Genomic DNA, 22,636 nt, shown 5'->3' with positions numbered 1-22,636 from the left:
ACCCCTGGAGGTGCTCAAGAACCATGGGGACATGGCACTGAGGGACATGTGGGCATGGTGGGGGTGGGTAGGATTTGGACTGGGAGAACTTAGTGCTCTTTTCTAATGATTCTAAGCTCTCAGAGCAGTACTACCAAAAAGCATGAATGAGCCACAGGAAGAGGTGAAGAAATGTGACCCTGTTACCCTGCAGGAAAGTCAGAGGGATGGTGCATCAGTCCCAGGAGGGTCTCATCCCTTCCTCACCTGACCCTGCAATCGCCTCATGATTTCAGAAATAGCCAAAATAGACTATTAATCCTTCCCTGCAATTCAGGAGCTGGGCTATTGGGCCAAAGAGAACTCCAAGCTATTTTTTCAGAATTATTCATGCCCAAGCCAAAGCAGCAGAGCACAGCTCTGATTTGTCACACACCACCTAGAACGCAGCTCACGCAGCCAGAAGGGATATTTTTTTTTTTTTTTTCCAACAGGCAGTGACATCAGAGAAAAACAAACACTGGCCCAAGTGACTTCACAGCCAGAGCTTACCAGCTGCAGCCTGCCCAAGTCAGCGTGTGTTATACCTCAGTAATCCATCAGGGTTGTGCTGAATGCCATGTATACAAGAATAACATATTCTCTGTGTACAGTTCAATCTCCTTTATCAGCCAGAGCAGTGTGTTTCCAGCAGGGACAATGCAAAGCAGCAGATCTAAGGGCTGATTTGGGTATCATGACCATAGACAGGGCACAGGGGTAGAGCTGCACAAGGCTATTGCAGCAAAGCCTGCAGGCTGGGAATGATGCGTGGCCCGAAAACTCTGCTTGTGCTGTCAGTCAACACAGAAACAAAGCATTGCCCATGCCTGTATCTGCATACCATCTCTATTTTTTTTTTTCCTTGGCACTTCAGCCAAATCCATTAGTTCAGGTCATGTTTACAGATGAGACACTGTTCAGCCATGAAACAAAGTTTCCAAGGAATCATAGAACAGCCCAAGTTGGAAGGGAACCCATCAGGCACATCGAGTTTTGCTTTTGGGTATAAAAAACTCTCCCTATCCATTCCAGCTGAGGTCACAAGGAAAATAAATTCACAGAATGATAGAATGACTTGAGTTGAAAGGGATCTCACTGATCATCCAGTTCCAACCCAATCACTAGGTTGGCAACTCACAAAATCACCGAGGTTGGAAAAGACCTTCAAGATCATCCAGCCCAATCATCCACCTATCACCAATAGTACTCACTAGACCATGTCCCTCAACACAAAATCGTTAGGTTTTCTCTTGAGCACACTACAGCCTTATATCCAACTGCAAAACATTCCTCAAAAACAATGGCCAAAACTTGCTGCTGCTCTTTAAACACTAAGTTTCTCCAGGGGTGAGCGTTGCTTTACGGCGTACAGGAAAGATAGGAGAAAGCCCTCATTCCTGCACAGCAATTCATTTGTCTGCATTTCCCTTCTTACTACATGTTTTTTTCACTTACACTTTTATAAAAGTATCCAGAGGCCTTTGGGAATGGATGCTCAGGAATTTAAGAAAAAAGGAAATTAAAAACCCCACTGGGATCAGGACTGCTGCCAGCTGTCCCCACACCCCTGGGACCTGTCCCATAGCACCAGACAGCATGTGCCCATGCCTGGCCCAACCCACCGTCTGCCAGCCAGCAACGGGCTCTTGCATGCATCAAAAGCTGTTTTATGAGCTCAGATGGTTGCTTTAATGAAGCCACGAAAAGAAAAGACTCCTCTAATGCCTAACACAACTAAACACAGCTCCCTCCTCCTGCCTGCTTTGCAAAGCAAAGGGATATTGTCACTAATTATCATGCTCAACAAGTGACATCATGCCCTTTGCTACAGATAGGCTGGAAAAGCAGTATAGGGAGGATGCCTGGGCAAAAGGAACAGAGGGAAGTGGGTATCCCTATGTGCAGGGTGCTGCAGTACAGCCCCATGGGTGCTGGTCCCGGAGTGGTGATGATGTGTTTGTTTCATCTTGTTTGCTCTTTTTTTCTTCCCCTTCCTGATGTTTACTTCAAGCATCACATTCTGAGGGCTTATAAAGAGGATTAAGTGGTGAGGAGGTCTCACAGAGTTAGGAGGAATTAATCAGGCAGTAATCAGAAAGGAAATTAATCTGAAGAGTTAATTAATCAGCCAAGGCGGAGAGACTGCAGCCAGTCCCTACCATACCTTCCAGGTTGCTATTGCATGCATGGGCATGACAGCAGGAGTAGGGGGAAAACAGACACCCCTTTACCAACGAGAGCAGCTGCACAGTGAGTTAATTAAATTTCCATCCCATCCCTCCAACAGGGACCTCAGTGAGGACATCTCCATTCACCACCTTGGGATCCTCACCACACCACAGCACAGCCCAAAACTCCCCAGGCTCCCAAGCACTCAGTTCAGAGCCCTCTCCATGCTCCTTTTAGCTCTTGCCTTTAGAAGAAGGATGTCGATATGCAGCCCACAGATGTTTGGTTGCTTGATTCCAGACACCCCAGGTAGCCTTCCGTCATCCTTCGTGATGTTTTTGCTTCCCCATTATTTGAGTCCTAAATATGCACCAATTGGGATCAATTCCCCTTCACTCTTGTCTAGGTGGATTTTATATATTTAGCTTTTCCTTAATCTTTTCTCACAATGCATTCCCTACAGAACCTTAATCATTTGAGTTGCTCCTCTCTGAATTCCTTCCAAGAGGCGGCAGGCAGAATGTTTTGCAGATTTGCTCTTGCCCCTCCTGGGCTGTGTTTTGACTAATGCATATTTCCCTTGGGATGTGACATACTCCGTGCAGGCTGCTCGATCAGAGATGCCCAAATCTCATTACAGCCTAAAACACATGGGGGGAAAAAGTGCTCCACAATTCACGGGGGCTGCAACTTTATTCACACAGTGCATCTCTGAACTTCAGAAACCCAGGCCAGTTTGTGAAGACATCCAAAATCTCATTAACTTCACTATTATTACCATTATCAGACTCTTTTTATGCACAGAGCAGACATTTTAATTGCTTGGATGCTGAGAGCAGCTTCTATTGTGTGTTATTTTTTCTTCAGCTGCAAGCCTTAAGTTGTGCCAGGGGAGGTTCAGGTTGGATATTAGGAAGAATTTCTTTTCAGAAAGAGTTGTGAGGCATTGGAACAGGCTGCCTGTCTCCTGGGTGGGGACAAGTAGCAGCTCACAAGCAATGCCCTCCATCAGCTGAAGGACCTATAAAGCACCCAGAAAGGTAACCAGACGCACTCCAATACCTAGTTTTCATCTTTCCAGCTACAACAGCCATGCAAGATGTTGCATCCATTGTCACACTGTTCCACGCTCACCAGTACTACTTCCAAGGGAGGCAGGAAGGGCACCCTTTTCTCTCTGAGCATACATCGTGCTCACACAGAAAGCTCCACCAATGCCCAAGGCTGTCTCTCTCCAAGCTATGAACTCCTGTCTTTTTCCTCTTGGTACAGGAAAGGCTATTTTCACACATTCTCTAAAAGAAACAGTAACCTAAAAACATACCAAAAATAAAGGAAAATATAACTACTGCTCTTTGATGAAACAGAACTAAACTCTGCAGAGCCAAGTGGAAACACTGAATACTGCACTTATCTGGATATCCTGACCCAGAGAAGCATCTCTCCATGCTCTTCTCCCACCATTTATTTCCTGCTTGACAGTAAACTGATAGATTAACTTTACTATATCTCACTTTTGCGACTGCCCTTTGTGAAAAGAACATGAGCAATTTATAACTTGCCCAGCACCACTGCAGTCTCACCACTAAAGATACCAAAATACCAGTCCTGATTTGGGAAGCTCTCATCCAGGGCTGGGATGCCTTAGCAACTGATGCATCTCAGCATGGTACCCAGCAGCTGACATAAAAGAGATGCTGCTCTTCTCCATGCTAGTAGTGCCACAAAGAGGGCACATTAGCAGGCAGGAGCTCCTTGCTTTGAAATCTACCTCCAACAGAGACTAAGGAGCATGAATTTGGTCCCTGAGGGGCTTGCTACCGTGCTTTGCCTTTTAGGGGTGCTGTGCTTCTTATTCAGGTGGCAGTTCAAAGGAAAAGACCTAACCCTCTTGCACTGCAACCCCGCGTGCTGCAGGAGGGTCCCATGGCAACACCTGCCAGGCTGCCCAACATCCCTGATAAGACACACCAGGATGAAAGAACAAACACCATGCACATAGATGAGGGCTTGGAACATAAATATCGGCAAACAAATGCACACCTCTCAGCTGACGCTATCAAATGCATTACTCCCCAAATCCCTGTGGAGCAGCAGCTCATCTCCAAGGTCATATTAGTGTGGAAAAAATGCAATCCCATTACCTAAGCTCCCTTCTCTCTCTCTCTCAGTTTCTCTGTTGATGCTTGCTCTCTTAATTTTCAACGCCAGCCATGTATTTTGTGGCCCAGCCTGGGACCGCTTTGCTCAAGTGGCAGTAAACACGTAGCTTAATTCACTCATTCTCCAGCAAAGAAAAAAAAAAGCTTTTCCCGCATGGAATAGAGCAGCTCAGCTGCATGATGATCGACACTGAGCACTAGAAGCTGCCGGAACTAACTCAAGTTTGGGGAACGAGCAGAGCACGCAGGGCTGGGGGTGGAAAATCTGTGCACAGCACACATGTCAGGACTGAAATATTCCAGCAGCACGGAACAGAGAGAGCTGTGAACAGCACACCTTGCTGTGCCGGGGGCAGCTCAGCATTTGTGCTAAAGGTGTTTGTTAATTCCCTGAGAGGGTGATGGGGGTTGTGGAGAGGAATGCTGGGCTGTGAGCTTAGCACTGAGTGCTTAGGCAAAAGGAGGGCAAAGAGCCCAAGGGAGCTTCCAACAGAAGAAGGGTGAGAACCATACCACCACAGCCCTCTCCGTGTGTTGGGGCAGAGAAAACTTTGCAGAGCTGCCCCTGGGATCACAGCATGAAGGATTCTTGGAACTGTGTTTCTCCTCCTCCGGTCCAAGCAGAATCACTGCCATACCCAACTCCATCTCCCTCCTCTCTCCAGCAACAACTCAAAATCTGCCTGAAGTTCAGGCCATTACTCTTGTCTGTTCAGCTGCTGCAAACATCTCTAATCTCCCTTGTGCTGCCTGCAGAAGGCTATGATAATGTACCCTCCTTCGCAGCTCATCTTTTCTAGCTGACATGATAATAAAAAGTTTAATATTAACAAGCTCCAACAAAGAGCACAGCGACGGAACATGGGAAGCACCTCTCATCAGCAGATACCGGCGAGATCTGCCAGAAACATATACCTCAAAAGATACTTAGCATACACTTAAATGTCTCCCAGAAGCTGTGTCTGCTGATTCTTGGCAAGCCAGAGCTGAACGAACAGCTCAAGGATGGCCAGCATGCACTCTTATCCTGAGGAAGGCTCCTGGGAAAGCATTTCAGGATGATTTTACACTGTACACTACACCCTACATAAGAAGCTTTCACCTCTAAAAATACGGCCTTGGTATTTGAACAGGCTGTAAGCTGTCATGTAAGACTGAATGGACCCTGACCCATCTGCATGGCTTGGATGCTGGTCCCACCAGGGAGGCTTTGTCTGTCCTCAATCACAGAACGGCTTAGATTGGAAGAGACCTTAAAGCCCATCCAGCCCCAGCCCCCTGCTGTGGGCTGGGTAACCCCACCAGCTCAGGCTGCCCAGAGCCCCATCCAGCCTGGCCTTGAGCACCTCCAAGGATGGAGCACCCACAGTTTTGGGCAGCTGTGCCAGGGCCTCACCACCCTCTGAATAAAGAGTTTTTCCCTGACACCTAACCTAAATCACCCCCTCTTTTAATTTCAAAGCCATTCCCCCTTTTTCTATCACTATTAGGCAGTGTAAGAAGTCACTTCCCTTCCTATTTATAAGCTCCCTTCAAGTACTGGAAAGAACCTCCAAGCTTTTCGCTGTCTTTTTCTCTTTGTATGGAGATCCTACAAAGTTGCTTACCCCAAGTTACTGTGAGCAGAGCCCTTTTTCTATCATTAATAAAATATTTAGTTAATACCTTCCCTTATTCCCACCATGTATACCCCAGACATTAAACCCAGGATTGTCAAAGGATGTTACAGCAATTTCAGTCGGATTTGTCTGTTAATTCCCCTCACTACTTTTTCCTAGGCACAGGAGTTTAAAGCTCTGACGTCCTCCTCAACAGGTAACCACTAATGAAACAATCCACCAGCTGCTAACCCAGCAAAGCTCAGCCCATGGGGAAAGAGGAGCCCCACGTACACTGTGAGCCACTGAAGCTGCCGTTCCACACTGATGAGCTGCATCACTGAATGCTTGCTCCTCCAGCAGCACTCATATGGCATCCACCCACCCCACATTGCTCACATCCATGGCATGAGAAACAGCACAACTGCAGCAAAAGCATCATCTGTGTGCCCCAAAACCAGGGATAAGCTACCTAAGCCAGATGAGGAAATGCTCACTTTGTTATCCTCTAGGAGCCAATATTTACTAGCAACATTTCCCCCAGCCCACAGCTTCCAGAAGATCACATCTTAATATCCTGAAGACTTTCTTTGGCACCACGCTGCATTGATCCCTGCACCTTGACAACTGCAGCACCAGGCACAAACAGGCAACAGCCTGCAGTGCTGCTGCTCGCTCAGAACAACAGAAAGCTGCATACCTGTGTTTCAAACTTCAGCCCTGCAGTGCTTCAGGATACCTCCGCTGAACCTGCTCTGAGTCCACCAGACACAGGAGGTTAATAACTCAAATCTGCTGCACGGTTCCCCTGCTACACCAGTATGATCATAGGGTGACCTTTGGCTGGTGAGAGGTTTGTGTGTTTTGCTTCGGTTTCACTGCTACCTGATCGAGTTGGTTGTAGCTTGTCAATAATTTAAGCTGACAGAGCTGAGCTGGACTCTGTGTCAACCAAACATCTTTGTCTAGGCAGCATCCTTCAGAAGGAAGCATCCTGACCTGCTAAGCTTGAGAGTCTTAAGGACTGCAGAGTGCGTTGGTGGAGCCACATCTATGGGTCACAGCTGCTCTCCTTATGGGGCAAATAAAATAAATTAAGGTTAAAATGCCAGCTTTCCATCTCCCACACCACCAACCAAAATGGGAAAACATCACTACTCCTCTTCCATCTGATCTTCCCCACTCACACCCCCAGAACAGACCCAGTGCTGGCCTCCCTCTTTCTCCAACATTCAGGAAATGCCAGCAACAGTTAGGGAAAATTCCAGCCAAGATGATTTAACCTTAAGGAGCCTTCCCTACAGTAAATCTCACTCTGGTCATCCCCAGTTCAATGCAGACAAATGGGTGCACACCACTGGCTGCTCACAGTTACACCAGCATGGTCCTGCTGTTGTTCCCCAAGCACAAAGAGTTACAATGCATTGATATCTTAAAATGCTTGAAAATGGCTCCTGAGTAACAGTCCTAGGTACTCAGCCACAACTAAAGACACTGCCGTTGAGAAAAGGTGTTAATAGAGCTGTAAATTACTATGAATTTGCACAGAATAGCTTTGAAAAATGGGTTAAAATCTCAGGGTAAAGCTTGATGCAGTGGAAAGGTATAGATTGTGTGACTGGTTGGAAAGCAGGATTGGTCCTCGAGGCAGTGCCAGGCAGCACATGGCCTCTGCCTGCCTTCAGCTAGAGATCAAAGCCCAGTATTAAAGCAGCTGCAGCTCCACAGGTCAGCAGAGAAAGGAGGACTTTGAACTATGGGAGCCTCCTGCAAAACAGAGAGCTTACCCAGCCTTCTGAAAACCATGCAGGAGCAGGTAAATAAACATCAGTTCTAGTCTCCCCCAAGTACTAGGAAATAAGGAAAAAGAAAAAAATAAGGAAAAAGAAAAGCGTGCATTCACAGACCCAGTGACATGTGTCAGTAAACACTCAACTGACAAACTCAGTTGACATTCCCTTTTCTGCAGCATCTCTACACCAAACGTAGGCTTGAGCCTCCCTTTTGGGGTGCACTTCAGAGGAAGTTACTTCTAAGGCACGATCTGATCGTAGTGACTTCAGAAGTTACATCCATGCCTTTGCCTATGCTTACAGAGAGGAAGGAAGATGCCCTCCCTTTACCCTTCCAACATCAGTTTAATATGCCAGGGTGGAATACTCTTGCTCGGCTGATGAGGGGTTTTGGCACATGCTGACATCCCATTAACTCCAATATCACGTTAACAGACAGCAGCAGCCAAGAAGCGTTACATGAAATCTTTAAACAGAGAGAATAAACCCAAATCACTTCTAAACACACCAGTAGCTTAATAAACTTGGTTAGAAAAAGGAAAACATAGTGAAGACCATATGTTTTTCTATTTAAATCTAAATGACAGCATATAAAAGGGGGGGGAAATCTAAAATCCAGCTGTCCTGTAGCAGGGAGAAAAGGATTTCTGCAGACATCCACATCTAATTTCAATTTCTATCGTGACACTTCAGATGAAGGGAGGCTGAGAGCAAACAGGAGATAGAAGAATTAATGCTTTGAAAACACTGCAAGGGAAAATGAAATCGTGGTCAAAGCAAAGTCCTGCTGGAATAGTCAGCAACGCTTCCTCTCCCGGTCCCACAGCCAGGGGGACAAACCTGCAGGGTTTGTAGCAGGATACTCAGCTAAAGCACTCAGCAGCCCAAAAGGCATAAAGCATTATTACCAGATGTCGCTACCAATTTAATTCTGAGCAGACAGAATCACAGAGAAGACAAGCGTACTGTAAATCAGTACGGATGTTTCCCTCTTTATACATGCATATGCACACAACTCGCGTTGGTTCTCATGGCTGCTGTGCAGAAGAAATTAATAAGCCCAACTTTGAAATTTATAGTAAAACATCTGAGGAAATATTAGGGAAAAAATTATTTAAGAGCCTGAATGATAGCGGAATTGAGAGGATGAAGCAGTTGGTCTATAAAAACAAATCACGCTGAACTACATCCGATGCCTTATTTTCTCCTGATTGAACTACAAAATTAGTCAATGAAGGCTGCAATATATCCAGGCTTTGTAAAATATTTGATAGAGTCTCAAAAAAAAAAAAACTTACCTGAAAAATTAATTTAAATTGGCTTGGTTATGAGCTCTGTGTACACTGCTGTTAATATTAATGGTAGATTTTATTTATGTAGCTTTCTCTGCTGGTGCCAGTCTGGGTGCTGCCAAAACCTCCCTATGCAGAGTAGGATGGGTGGGCACAGGTGAGTGCAGAGTGGGGGGCTGCAAAGACAGTGCATGGATGCAACAAAACTTCAGCTAGGGATGTTCACCACCAGGACTGGTGTTACATTAGGTTTTAGATAATATCATCAGTAATTAGCTGTAAACGAAGGAAAATCCTTGAAAGTATGTTCAGGGTGACCTTATTGCTCCCTACAGCTCCTGAAAGGAGGTAGTGGTGAGGTGAAGGTCAGCCTCTGCTCTCAGGTAACAGCAATAGGAGGAGAGGGAACGACCTCAAGTTGCACCAGATCAGAGAGGTGGTGGGGTCACCATCCCTGAAGGTGCTCAAGAACTGCGTGGGGATGTGGCACTGGTCAGCAAGCATGCTGAGCTTTAAGATTCCTTCCAACCTAAGTCATTCTAGGACCCCTGCTTTGGTTCTGGGGACCCCACTCTGAGGGCTTCTGTGTGCATCAGCACCATTACCATGAGGGCATCTCACCCCCACATAACAGTGATGCTCACACCAAGCCCCCCCCTCCTGGGTCTTGTCCATAGCATCTTTGGTGAGGGGCACAGAGTGACACAAGCCCATACAGCAGCACCCACATCCCAAATGCCCTCCTTGGAGCCCCCACTACTCCGCCCTGCTGCAGGCTTCTGCTCACACAGGAATGAGAATCTACCAAAACTCCAAATGAAAAAAGCCAGAGAAATCGATTAAGGAAACTAAATATTGATCCTAGGCTATTGTTGCCTCAAAATGATGGGGTTATTTCTTTCAGTTTTTGTACTACCAGACGTTTCTCCTTCATGAAAAAATCATAGCTTAATAGGTAAGAGCACACTAATTATTACACCCCTCATCAATCAGAAAGACCACATTGCTATTAGGAACACTGGGGAAGAAGAAATGCCTCCCTTACTGGCACACAGCGTGCAACTGATGATTGCAGGAAATTCCTTCTCTGCTTTCCTCCTCCCAAATCAGGACTGCAACCCCTGGGCCAGATCCAGGAGCATCCATCCAAAAGCAAGGAGTGGGTGCCAAGAGGCTGCCAAGCAGGAGTGCAGTTGCAAGGAAAGAGGGCAGAAATCAGCCCGTAGGGACAGATCTCCACAGCGCATCTCAGCCCAAGGACAGCAACAGCTTCACCTGCTTCCCAAGTGCCGGCTCCACTTAGTGTAATGATTATTAAGCTCTGTCAGCAGATATGAAACCAATGGATGCAGCTCCACAGGCGAGCGCTTAGAAAGCCGCCGAGACGTCCCTGCTTACAGGTTTTCGTTATCCATCTGGAAAATTGCGGATGTCACAAGAGCTTTTAGAGCATCAAGATGAAATCGTCTTGTCAGCAGCAAAAAGGGCCAGTTCCCTCACCCCCGATCCCAGCAGCTGTCTCAGCGCCGCAGGCTTTTGCTGGTGCTATGGGAGGATACAGATCCCACTGAGCTGCCCACCCCACAAACCTCACACCAAAGGGAAAACGGGGTGAAGGAAATCAATACTGTCTCCCTTGCTTTAATACAAAGCCTCTTTTCTCCTGACTGGAAAAGCTTGCAGTTTCATAGAACCATGGAATCATTAAGGTTGAAAAGGCGACTAAGATCATCCAGTCCAGCCATCAACCCCCCCCCCCCACCATGCCCTATGACCATGTCTCTCAGTGCCATATCCACCTTTTTCCTGAATACCCCCAGGGACAGTGATTTCACCACCTCCCTGGGCAGCCTGTGCCAGTGCCTCACCAGTTAGCTGGGGATGAATCAAGCTCTCAATCAGAAAAAGATGGGCATAGAGGTTTCTGGCTCCAGTTCCTTTTGTGGGTGGTTCAGGTTAAATGAGAAGCAAGCCAAAGGGGTTTAAATCCAAAATCCATGCAGATCTGTCCATTATCACTGCCATAATTATACAGCCTTTTTTCACCCTCTGTGGTTTTGGAAGCTGCTGCACTGCTTCAGCTCAGGTGGCTTCAAAGGCAAGATGTGGCAAAACCTCCTTGCCAAGGGCTGCTCCTCCCTGCAGCACTCTGGTCAAAAGTGGATTTTTCCTTTTCCATAGGAAAAGCTCTCACTGGTATCAAGGTGGGGTCTCTTTCAGCAGGACCAGAGCACACATCAGATGCTGGGCTGCAGAATAGCAGACCTGATTAATCAGCTCCTTTCCTGAGCCAGAATCCAGACTTACAGGCAATACACAACATCCCATCCTCCAACCAGGGCCATGACATCAACAGATTTCCACTCTCCCACATGGAAATAAGCTTGCCCCTCCATCCCCAACAAAATATTTGAATTCAAATATGATTTATTCCTCCTGCGCACACAATACTACCAAAGCAGCTTTGTGTACAGGTATTATCTTCTGGTCCATTGACTTTTAATAGCATAGTTGTAGCATAGATAGCAATGAAATGCCTGAGTATCACACAGGGTTCTGCAGCACTTCCACTGTCACCAACAGACAACTGAATGCTGGTGCTGCTGATGGAGTTCCTTAGGGTGGTCCTGGACAAAGATAGGCTTACTATTGCATCACAAAAAAAACCTTGAAATTGGAGATGGAAAAACCCCATTAGATCACTGGATGCTTCAGTGCCCTCTGCAATTTACTTCTTCAGTGCTTTCAGCCACCAAAGCTCAGCCATCCCAAATAACAGCTCCTATCCATTCCCTCAAGAGCTCATTCCACTGCTTCCAAATTTCTAGGCAGTCCTTCAAGCATGCTCAGCCCAAGTTCAAAACCAAGAAGCACCATTCTCTGCCTTCTTATGAGCTGGACTCAATGCTCCTCATGGGTCCCTTCCAACTCATGATATTCTCTGACTCTATGGCCAATGTCCCATCCCTGGAGGTGTTCAAGGCTGGACATGGTTCTAAGCCCCCTGATCTAACCACACATGTCCCTGTTCATCGCAGAGGAGTTAGACTACTTGACCTTTAAAAGTTCCTTTCATCCTAAATGATTCTATATAATTCTCTGTATTACTCATCGTAGCTCCCAAATGTTTCTCTTGCCAATCCTGCCATTCCCATCCCAGTTATCTCCCCCTTGACCAGAGTTAAGCTCTTCTTCTCCAGTGTTTAAGGACAGTGCCCTTAGTTACACTAAATGAGGCATAAATGACCAAGGATTTTACAACCAGTCACAAGAAGGAAGAGGGAATGAACTCACCTGGGGCATCCTCCCAAAGGACTATTTATCAGTATTAACAGTAAGTAAATCTCTTTCAAAAAATAATTCAACAACTGCAGTACAAACGAATTACAATTGAGCTATTATTTAAAGTCCTTTGCCTCTTCCCACATCACCTTCCACCTTATTAAAGCTGCATCAAACGTGACACTAAGTTGTCTGCATGCTGGCTGCCTTCAGAGAGGCGCAGGAGAGTACACAGCATCTTCACAGGCCTTGCATCCTCTTTTCATCAGATTGGTCATATTGGTTCAAGAATAAATTTATTACAAATCACAGAATGGCTTAGATTGGAAGGGACCTCAAGGATCACTAGCCATGGGCTGGTTATCTCCTATCAGATCAGACTGCCCAGGGCCACAGATCCAACTTGCCCTTGAGCACCTTCAGGGATGGAACATCCACGACTTCTCTATGCCTTCTCTTCTAGACAAGCAGTCTACTCTACTGCTGTGTGTGGTGCCTGTTCTCGAGAAGGAGTTTTTCAGGCTCTCTGCTGTCAGTCCAGTATCTTTCATTACAGAAAAGGGCCAGCATCTTCCACACGGCCCTTAGGGTAGGTTGCTCTGGGCTGTGGATGAGATGGGTGTAAGCGGCCAGATGAAGAGCTGGCAAGACTCAGCTGTTCATGTACAAGGAGTGGATGAAGCAGCAAACAAGAGTGCCCACAAGCAAGGGGTCATGGGGGAACAGCCTGTGGGAACGCAGCTCAAAGGAGGTTCGAGGCTTCCCAGGTCACAGGAAAACTATCAAGCTGGCATTTTTTCTAACTGCTTTTAGCAGCTGCCTAAAATAGACGTTTTGGTTTTGAAAAAGCAATTGAAATAGGTGCTAGCTGATAGCCGGTCAGTGCACTTTTTATTTCATTTATAAATAGGTTATTAATGCTTCTGGGAAAGAGAAAATGTTTTATTTCTATATTTAAATCAGTGCTGATCTGCTAATTTCTCCTGCAGCTTTCTGGTGCATTTTCCCAGTGCTGGCTTCCTGCTCTTGCAATAGGCCATCTTACAGTCATAAAGGTTGGAAAAGACCTCTAAGATCATCTTAGACTAATCAAACCATCACATGATGCCCATTAACCACATCACTCAGTGCCACATCTATCCTTCCAGTGTGACATCCACATCTTCCAAAGCCTCCACCAGAATAGCATAACCTGGAAATTGGAACATGAGCAGTAACCACTGTTGTAAGAGCCTTGAAGGAGAGGAGTCACAGGAGAGGATGGCTTTGTCACAACCCCTGGGTGGGCAGCACTGAGCCAAGGCTCGTCAAGAAGCACATGGTCACAGAGCTGCAGCCAACCTTGTTATGCAGGCCAAGCAGAGGGCAAGGCACCTACCAGCTGCAGGAGCTTCGTGCTGCATCACCTTGAAGCCACCAGATAAATAAATCGCACAGCTTGCACTTCAACAGAAAACAAGCAGGCATTTATAGAAAGAAGCCCCAGTGAAACCACATGCCCTTTCAATCCACTTCCCAGGCAAATAAAACCAAGTAATATTGAACACAAGAAGTACATCAAGGAGCTTTTAAAATAAATAGGAAAGGTACCAACAAGGAAAGACCCTGACCTCAAAAAAGGCCACGCGGTCACTCCGCCTGCGTTTCTGAGCATCTAACCCTCAAAGCCAAGCCTCTCCAAGAGGCAGAACCATTTTTTCATTCCTATACAGTTGCAAGCAAATAATCAGGGAAAAACAACCCAGTGCATGATTACCAACCAGACTTGACCGAGGCAACGCAGGTCAGAATTAAGCCTCATCTGAAAGGTAGGTCATGTATTTGTGTATTCCCCCTCCATGCCTCAAAGCTGCAGCGATAATTGTACGATGAAAGAGGAAAGCAAAAAAAATAAACAAAAAAATCCAGCAAAACCAAAAAGCCAGGCATCCAGTATATCTTTGCAGGAGCTGGTCCTCTTGAATCAGAACCCTGAAATTGTTCTGCAATCGACTCAGCGGACAGTTATCATCTGTTTATGGAAAAAAATGTTAATAACCCCCAATCATAATCAAATAGGCAACCACTTTACTTTAAGTACCTATTAACTAATGCTAAATTACAATGGAACAGCTCTGCAAGTGCTTCTGACATCCACATGCACATCAGCAGTGCCAGTACTTTGATCAGGGCTATTAAAACACACCGAATGAACTGATAGCAACGCCATTTCTAAAACATCACAGGAAGAGTGGGCAGCATTTATTTACCAGTCATTCTTCCCTCTCTCCCACCTCCCTTTTATTTCTTCTCCCCGATCAGAAAGGAGCTGCTGGTATGCATTTGAACAGATGCACGCATCACCCATGAAAGCCCTTCCCCATGAGTTTGGTTTTCTCATCCTAAGCTGAACATCCACATGGACACCCCGATGCCTAGAAAGGCTTGAGATATTTCCATCAGTAGGGCATCACTCAAGTGGTGACGCCTTATTTAGCCCCCCTATTTCCCCAGTGCCTGTTAAAACAACAGGATGCTGTGAAAACGATGCATCTCTAAGTCCTTCCACCCTTCCCTGTAGGTCAGCGGACCCAAAAACCTCAGCAGATAGATAGGAAACACCATGCAAGAGAGCTGTGCACACATGCTTGTGCACACAAACAGCACTATCACACGCCTTATTTCTTCAGGAAATCAGATTAAAGCACAGTGGATTTTCTGCTAGCTGCAAACAATTCTGAACCATTAGCTGGCACTGCCTCCACCCAAGGAAGAAAACCTCATTTGGAAAACGTAAGTAGTTTTTAATCTCAGAGCCTGAAAAATAGTTCACCTCAGCAAAACGACAAGTGCTCTTGTCTCTGGGTTTTCTCTAACATCTTCTTCCTCCATCTCTTTTTTTTTTTTAATTTTGAAGTTGTGCAGCACAAGAAATACATCACACAAATATGCATGAGCACACACTCTTTATCCCCAGGCACTTGCAAATGTAAAAGAAAATAGGCAAGAGGAGCATATATTTAGTCCATCAACCTAAGCATTTATATAGCCCCCATCACTGTGCCATCCAAACATTTTGTTAGTCCCTGGACTTTTCTGTGTCTTTATTATTGTTTTATGAAATTTCATTTTTGTTAGTCCCAGGACTTGCGTGTGGCTTTTTTTTTTATTATATTATGAAATTTCATTTCCTGTCATCTGCTGGGATTATATTTTGATGGGAAGACGCAGCTTTACGAGGCTCCCGGTTACGAGGCTGACCCCAAATGGTGAGGTGCAAAACCTTCCTCCTCCAATGGGTGCTCAGGAGGACTGAGACACAGATCCCAGAGCTGGAGCAAGGGACAGCTGAGTGCAGAGCACCAGACTTTTTGCTCTGCCCCTGAAGTCTGCTGGGCCCCCCAAGCAGGCAACACTTGGCAGCCCACTGTGATCTCCATCATTCCACGTACATCCCTCTTTCACCAGGAGATAAACCGTCTGTTTAACTCTAGGAAAAAGATGTGCTCAGAGAGACTCAGGAGGTACTTAGGGTAACGTGTCCAATATGAGTACACAATGTTCTGCATCCGTGACAAAAACAACAGGAAAAACCTGCTCCAACAGGCTTGCCAAGCTGGGATTTCAACAAAAACAGCTCCTGATTCAGAGAGTGATGCACTTTCCTAAAAAGACTCAGTCTTTGTATTTTTTGGGTTGTTTTTTTTTCTTCCTCTTAATAAATGATAACATCTCAGTTGCCATACATGATGGTTACTGCCTAGGAATTAACGAATAACGAGTGACCCAGCTAAAGGAGATCAGGAGATGGTTGCAGGCTGTGCTATGTCCAGCACAAGGCATCAGAATAGGGAAGGACACTTACATGAGCCTTTAGAAGAACTCTGTGCCACTCAGTAAAGTGATCTAATGGTCTGAGGAAGAGCAGCACCCCATGAACTCAGTCTCCAGGGAAAAGGAAAAGGAGCCCATAAAGGGGACACCAGGTAAGGAGGCACCCAGCAAATGCAGGACAAACATAGGCTTGAAGGTATTACTGCCAGATTTGGACCATCCAACAACAAACAGCTTGGCTGAGACTTTAAAACAACCTATGGAGACTAGGCTTATGGATCTACTGAGCAGACGGAAATGAGAGATTAGAAGATGCATTTTTGAAAGAGCAGAAGGGACCGTGGCATTTTGTTGGGGTAAATAAGTCAATCAGCTGCCAGGGCATAACCAGGATACTGCTGAGCATCTCAGCTAATGCAAGCAATTGGAAGAGCAGCTTTTGTTGTGTATGAAAGCACCTGTAACACCTGCAACTCATTGCAGAGATGTTATCACAAAGCAATGTAATCAATAAAGATCTGTAGAAATTCTGCATAGCTGTGGTTGGACAAATCATGGTTTAATGAGGAGGGAAGCAGGCTCTTCTGGTTATGTGTTTTTCTTCCCCAAAACCGCATGCATAAGGGCCCATCACTGCACACCTCTGGTTTCTGTGAACACAGGATATCCACTAACATGCTTGCCCAAGCACCTCTGAACATGTGCACACATCTGCTCCAAAACTGGTTACTCACATCATGTTCACTCCTCTTTGATTCTTCCATTAGGGTCAGAAGTTACTTTTTCCTTTTTATATTTATATCTCTAAGCCTCATCAGTGGCAAATGCCCAAACACTTCAACAGTGTTCTGACAAATCCCACCAGAAGGCACATAACATCATCCCAATTTTACAGATGGGGAATTAAAGCAGAGGCAGAGGTTAAGACAGCTAATTGACTACGGACATTGAGTCAGTAGAAGAGCTGGGAATTGATCCCAAGAACCATGTCTTCCATTCCTCCACCCCACCCACCAGTCAGTACACCACCCTACCAGATGGTTCCTATCACTGAACATATGGATTAAATATTGCTAAGTTGGTGTAGAAGATTTTCTATTTAATTAAAAGTCCTGTCTTCCATCTCCATAAGATGCATAAGGGAAACTCCAGCCAGAATCCCATCTGGACCCACTGAGGAAACATCTCTGTAAAGCAAACAAAGCTCTAGACAAACAGAAGAAACATTCCCAAACCTATCAACCTGCCCTGCAGGGCAGACACCAGCACGGCCAGGAGCAGGCTGTGACTCAGGAGCCTTGGCCCAAGCCCTGTTTGCCAAAGCCTGGCTTCAGAACAAGTGAATGCATGAGCCACCAACTGGGCTGGGAATTACTGTCACATGAAGGCATGAAGCTCTCCCAGGGCACCACCAACACTCCCCAGCTGGAGACAACAGCAGAGTCACAATAATCAGATGATATACTGTCATCTGCTTTCTTCTGCCATTAGCCCCATCAACATCATGACAAGCCAACACTGGTTCTGGTAGGAAAGAGACCAGTCCTGCACAGCAAACATTGGAAGCTCTCTCACTATCCAATCACTTCAAAACACTTTCAAGTTGCTATTCACAAAGCAGAGGAGGAAATTTTCCAACAGAGGCAGCAGGAAGACTTCCACATCACCAAAAAGCAGGTCAGCATTTGCTTTTCTGGCATGCACCTTACAAACTTGCAGCACATCATGGTCCCGACTCATAAACAGGCAGAGAATTGAAGCACCTGCTTTTCCAACTATTTCACATTCCAGCAGAGGGATGGATAACGTTCTCTTCAGAAGGCTTTGCATCAGTACTGACAACATATGAACAAATCCACAACGCCTTTCCACATGCTCTATAAGGACCTGGCAATCCTGGAAGGTGCCTCCTGCCAGAGGAAGGAGGCTGCACCTACCTTTCATCCCAAACTTGGACCGTCGGCCGTACTTGTTGATCATAATAAAGAGGACCACCAAGAGGACACAAGCAAATGCTGCTAGTCCAACCGCTATGGAAACCTGGAAGAAAAAACTTAGAGTCAAGGCAGTGGAATTTGAGAGTTCAGATTGGAAATAAAGGCATCTTCTTGCCAAATTATCCTTTCTCTAGGTTCACACCTCCTGCTGCAGACCCACAGATAGCAGCTATGAAGAAAAATACAAGCAAAAAACAGACCTCTGGTACAGACTGGAAGTATCATGGGTTGTTCTCAAGTGCTGGAGCTTTGGAATCTCCTTGTGTTGGCCTGCCACCAGCTTTTCCAGGGCTCTTAAACCATGTATCAGCTGACAAGGAGGACTTCTGCTCCAGTGCTTACATCACAAGCCTCTGTTTGCAATATCACTACTGTGCTTTGATGTCACAACACTAAAGCTCCACTAACCTGAGCTGGGAATACGTAGGAGCAGCAGAATAGTCTTTAGAAAGAGCAACTCTCTCCATTCAACCATCTCTCAGGACAAAGAATAGGGATAAGAATGTAAGAGCAGGAAGAAGACAGAAGGAACCGGGTAGAATCCCTCTTTCCCAAAACATTTGGTTTTCATAATGCCTCCAGCAGTTCCCTATCTATTCTAATTTTAAGTGGTAAATATTTATACCAGAGAAGCATCCAAAGTCCTTCACTGGAACTGTGGTACTGATGTGTCAGTGCACAAGCAGAGGAGAGAAAAACTTCCCTGTCCTAAAGGCTTTACACCATCCCAGCCTTATTTTAACATTTATGAATGTTTATTACTGCAGGTCTTTGCTTGAGATACTTTTATTACATTGATGTAAACAGCAATTTCTTTGGCATTTGCCCAATTGCTCTCCTGTAGTGGGTCATGTTGCATTTAAACTTCACTTGATTTTTACAGAACTGTATGGTATAAATAGAATATATCATTAACCAAAAACAATTATTTTCTTTCGCAACATTTCCCCTGCGCTTGACACATTAGCTACAATATTTAGGTTTTTTTTTATTTTACCACACGCTATTTTCATCCCCCAGCTTTTTTTTCTATGCTTTGCATTTAATAATCATTGCACATTATTACCCTTTTCTCACTGTTCAAAGCTTTTACTTCAGCTATACAAGTGTTTCAGTTGGATGAGAGCTAAAACCAAGGGGAATTGTGTTTTCTTCATTCTGTTAATACTTAGCAGGTTTCAAGATCTTAATTTTTTTTTCACAGAATTAGAGCACTTGTATAACATGCTAGTTTTTTTCCAATACTTGTACACATTTTTTTTTTTCCCTGCCTGAATTCTGCAAAATAAAGACAATGGTGAGCTCTGATAAGCTATAGGCTTTCTTTCATTTTTTATTTTTGCCATGCCCTGCAGGATAGAAGAGAGGGCAAACTGACATTGACAAAATTGAACCAAGCTAAATCTGAGTCTCTAACAGGGCTGAACTTAACAGTTCAATAATAGTATGAAACACACAATCGACTGTTTGTTTGTTCTCTGGCTGCTACTTTTTCAGAGTGAGAATTTCTGACCTGCCAGCAACAACTTCACAGGATGTCTTATTTTCAAAGAGCTCCCTGGTTCCACACAACAGACCCAAGAGGCTCACACAGTTCACGTCAGTACTTTGCTTCCCCAACACAAGCCATAAAATCCTTCTTATTGTTGGCTGATTTGAACCACAAAGGAAGAGATTTTCCCTTGCAAGCGTCTCAAAACAGCGCTGGACTGTAAACATCGAGCCATTAATAATAATAAATACAGGCAGAGCAGTTCTGTTGAGAAGAGGACAGGACTCACCCCAAACGTGTCCTCCTCTGGTTTGTGGGTCACAGTGATTGGTGGGGTGGGACTCACTTCATAGTCACCGACTGAAACCAAAACAATGAAGATTCAGTGTGGATCTGATGGAGCTCCTAAAGCACCAGCATGCCCCCAGAGCACGTCTGACCCAAGGAGAACCAGTTCACCCCTAACCAAGGCTGCACTAAAATCAGATGGTGCTAAAATCAAAGAGCGATACGCACAGCCATAGAGAAAACACAGACCAAGACAATGCTAGTGCCACTTCAACTTTACAACTGAGAAACATTCAAGTCCCTACTCTGCCAGGGTGGGTGAGCTCTACCCCTCAGCCATCCATTAGAAATTTCAGATATCTACTGTAGGGATAAGACACGAGATTAATTTCAGCATAATTTATCCAAAGAAACAGTTACTTGGATGGACTTTGGAGAGTGGAGAAATACAGTATGGTCTGTTGAGGAAACACCATGAAAGCTCAGTCCAATTCTCATCCCGCTACATAATACACAGCATGTTGTGCATGGATGATTACACACCACATCCTTTTTCAGGATCTCACTTAAGGGAGGTATTCTCCAGGGCTCTGGAGAAACCCCAGAACTGATCAACACCTCCCAATCCATCTTGGTCGTGCATTGGGAAGCCAGAGACAACTCCCAAATATCCAAAGGAGACACTTACTTGAGACGAAGTTGTCCGTACTCTCTGCGGAAAGGACAAAGAGAGAAGCAACACAATTAGTAACACAGCAAAGGGACAGTAATCTCATTCCCAGCCCACCTCAGGCACACCCTACCACCTCAAGAGCCCAAGAAACAAAAAACATTTAATATTTTATCCTTTGGGGGCATTTCTAACTGGTGATGACAACACATGTCCTGGATACGCCAGCAGGACACGCCGGAGGTCAGGGCTGAGTGCACAGGAACCTTGATCTGAAGTGAAACTGGAAGGATGCAACTGCAAAACTGCAATGGAAATTATAGACCTTTCAACTAGCTGTTAAGCGACTGCTTTTAGCAAATGAGCAAAGCTCAGCAAACACAGGTGTTCAGCAGGATGGAGGCAGAGAGGCAGGTTTTGCCTTGGTTGGTAGCCTTCACCCAGCGACAAAGGTCTACAGGGACAGGGATCAGATCAAAAGGAGAACAGGTCTGAATGGGCCAGGGAGTCAGAGGAGGACTCCTGGGCTCCCTCAAAAGCCTAGTAAGTCCACTCATGAACGTTAATAGTGTCAGCACTGGACATGATGCTGTGGCTTACCTAGAGCTGCCTCCTCCCCAAGAGAGCTGCATGGCAGCCACTTGACTGCTCTGATCTATTCAGCAAGGCCCCTTCAGCTTTGAAGACTTCCAAGGGCTCTAACAATGAGGTTTAAAGCTCTCCATGACATTCAGTTTACATAGCATAAGAACAATGTCAGCTTTCAATTCACTCGCCCATGTAAGAAACTGAGCCTGATATTAACTGGAGTTTACACAGCTTTGTTGGCAGAGGGCTCCTGGAAGGACGCAGAAATGCTCACACTGAAGTATAGGTGAGGTTTGGAAGGGAAGTAAAACAATCCCCAAGTGACAAGCACAGCCTTCCAGACCAGGAGAAAAAGACTCTGAAAAAATATTTTTGTTTCAAGTTAAGCGGAACCAACTTCCCTTGACTTTTTCTAGCAAGAGGGGGAAAAGAAAAGGAGGAAAAAATATTTTCTGTGGAGAGTTCTACTTCTTTATCTATTAACACAGACTCTAGTCATAAAAATGTTATCTGCTTTTTCATTTTTCTCTTTTCATTTTTCTTTCCTGTAGTAAACAGAAACCCATCAGAGGTTTTTCCCACTAAACGTTTCCATTTCTTGAAGGGTAAAACATAACCAAGAAATTTTATTCAACTTGATGCCTGTGAGAAGTTTCCAAAGAACTAATGCTCATCCAGGGGGAATTTGTTAGACCAACTTAGCAGATTAGTTAAAGGAAATAGTAGCCCTATGGCAGAGGTGCCAATGACAAAATGCAATGACATCTTCACTGGGAGATGAGAAATTTGTCCTGGGAGCTGTGCTCCAGGCCCCACAGCCATGACATGGCACAAAAGTTTGGCATGCATCTCCCAGCTCCCACCCAGCTTCTAGTAGCATATTTCTCCTCCAGGCTGGACAACACGATCTGGCATCACACTAATGAGTGGTTATACAGGTACCCAAAAAAAACCCCATGGTCACAGGGTCCTTTCCCATGCCAAAAGAAATGCTTCCAGGCTAAGACTTTTATTAAGACTAATAATCCCATCATAGGTAGTTACAGCAATACCTGTGCACGAGTGAATAGCTATAGGCAATAAGCTTCCCAAACAAACCACCATGGGGAAGCTTCAATTTGTCACATTTTCCTGGAGGAGTCTACCTTCAAATGGGAAATTATAGACATCAGCTGCATTGAGTGTTAATGTCAGCTTTGGCAGTGGACAGAGCAACGAACTTGAGGGAAAATAAATTACAGTTTGGATTGTGCTGACAGGGTCTGCAAGGGTGAGGAACAGCTTGGGACTTTAGATCAAAAGAAATAAGAGAAACGGGTCATTTCTTGCTGGAAGTTGGTTCAGGGTATGTAAGCACTCCACATCAATAACACACACGAGCCATTGGTGAAACACATACAAGCCATTGGTGAAGATGCACAAACGAGGGCAATATTCTACATATATTTCACACAAACAGGTTCTCCCAGAG

General features: G+C 45.3%; 1 protein-coding gene across 5 annotated transcripts in view; it reads right to left on the bottom strand.

Annotated features, from left to right (window-relative positions):
- NTRK3 (neurotrophic receptor tyrosine kinase 3) overlaps positions 1-22,636 on the bottom strand; it is a 178,902-nt gene that overhangs the window by 100,010 nt on the left and 56,256 nt on the right. For all 5 annotated transcript variants that reach the window (XM_090149021.1, XM_031587747.2, XM_031587749.2 and 2 more), the window contains exons 9-11: positions 20,596-20,619; positions 19,909-19,979; positions 18,068-18,170 (exon numbers count right to left, since the gene is read on the bottom strand). In XM_090149021.1, the coding sequence (XP_090005147.1) occupies positions 18,068-18,170; positions 19,909-19,979; positions 20,596-20,619 (198 nt within the window). The remainder of the gene's footprint in view (positions 1-18,067; positions 18,171-19,908; positions 19,980-20,595; positions 20,620-22,636) is intronic.

The sequence above is a fragment of the Phasianus colchicus genome, chromosome 12, assembly GCF_987193195.1.
Source record: "Phasianus colchicus chromosome 12, bPhaCol1.hap1.1, whole genome shotgun sequence".
In the NCBI taxonomy this organism is placed as follows: domain Eukaryota; kingdom Metazoa; phylum Chordata; class Aves; order Galliformes; family Phasianidae; genus Phasianus; species Phasianus colchicus.
This window is presented reverse-complemented; position numbering and strand designations above follow the sequence as displayed.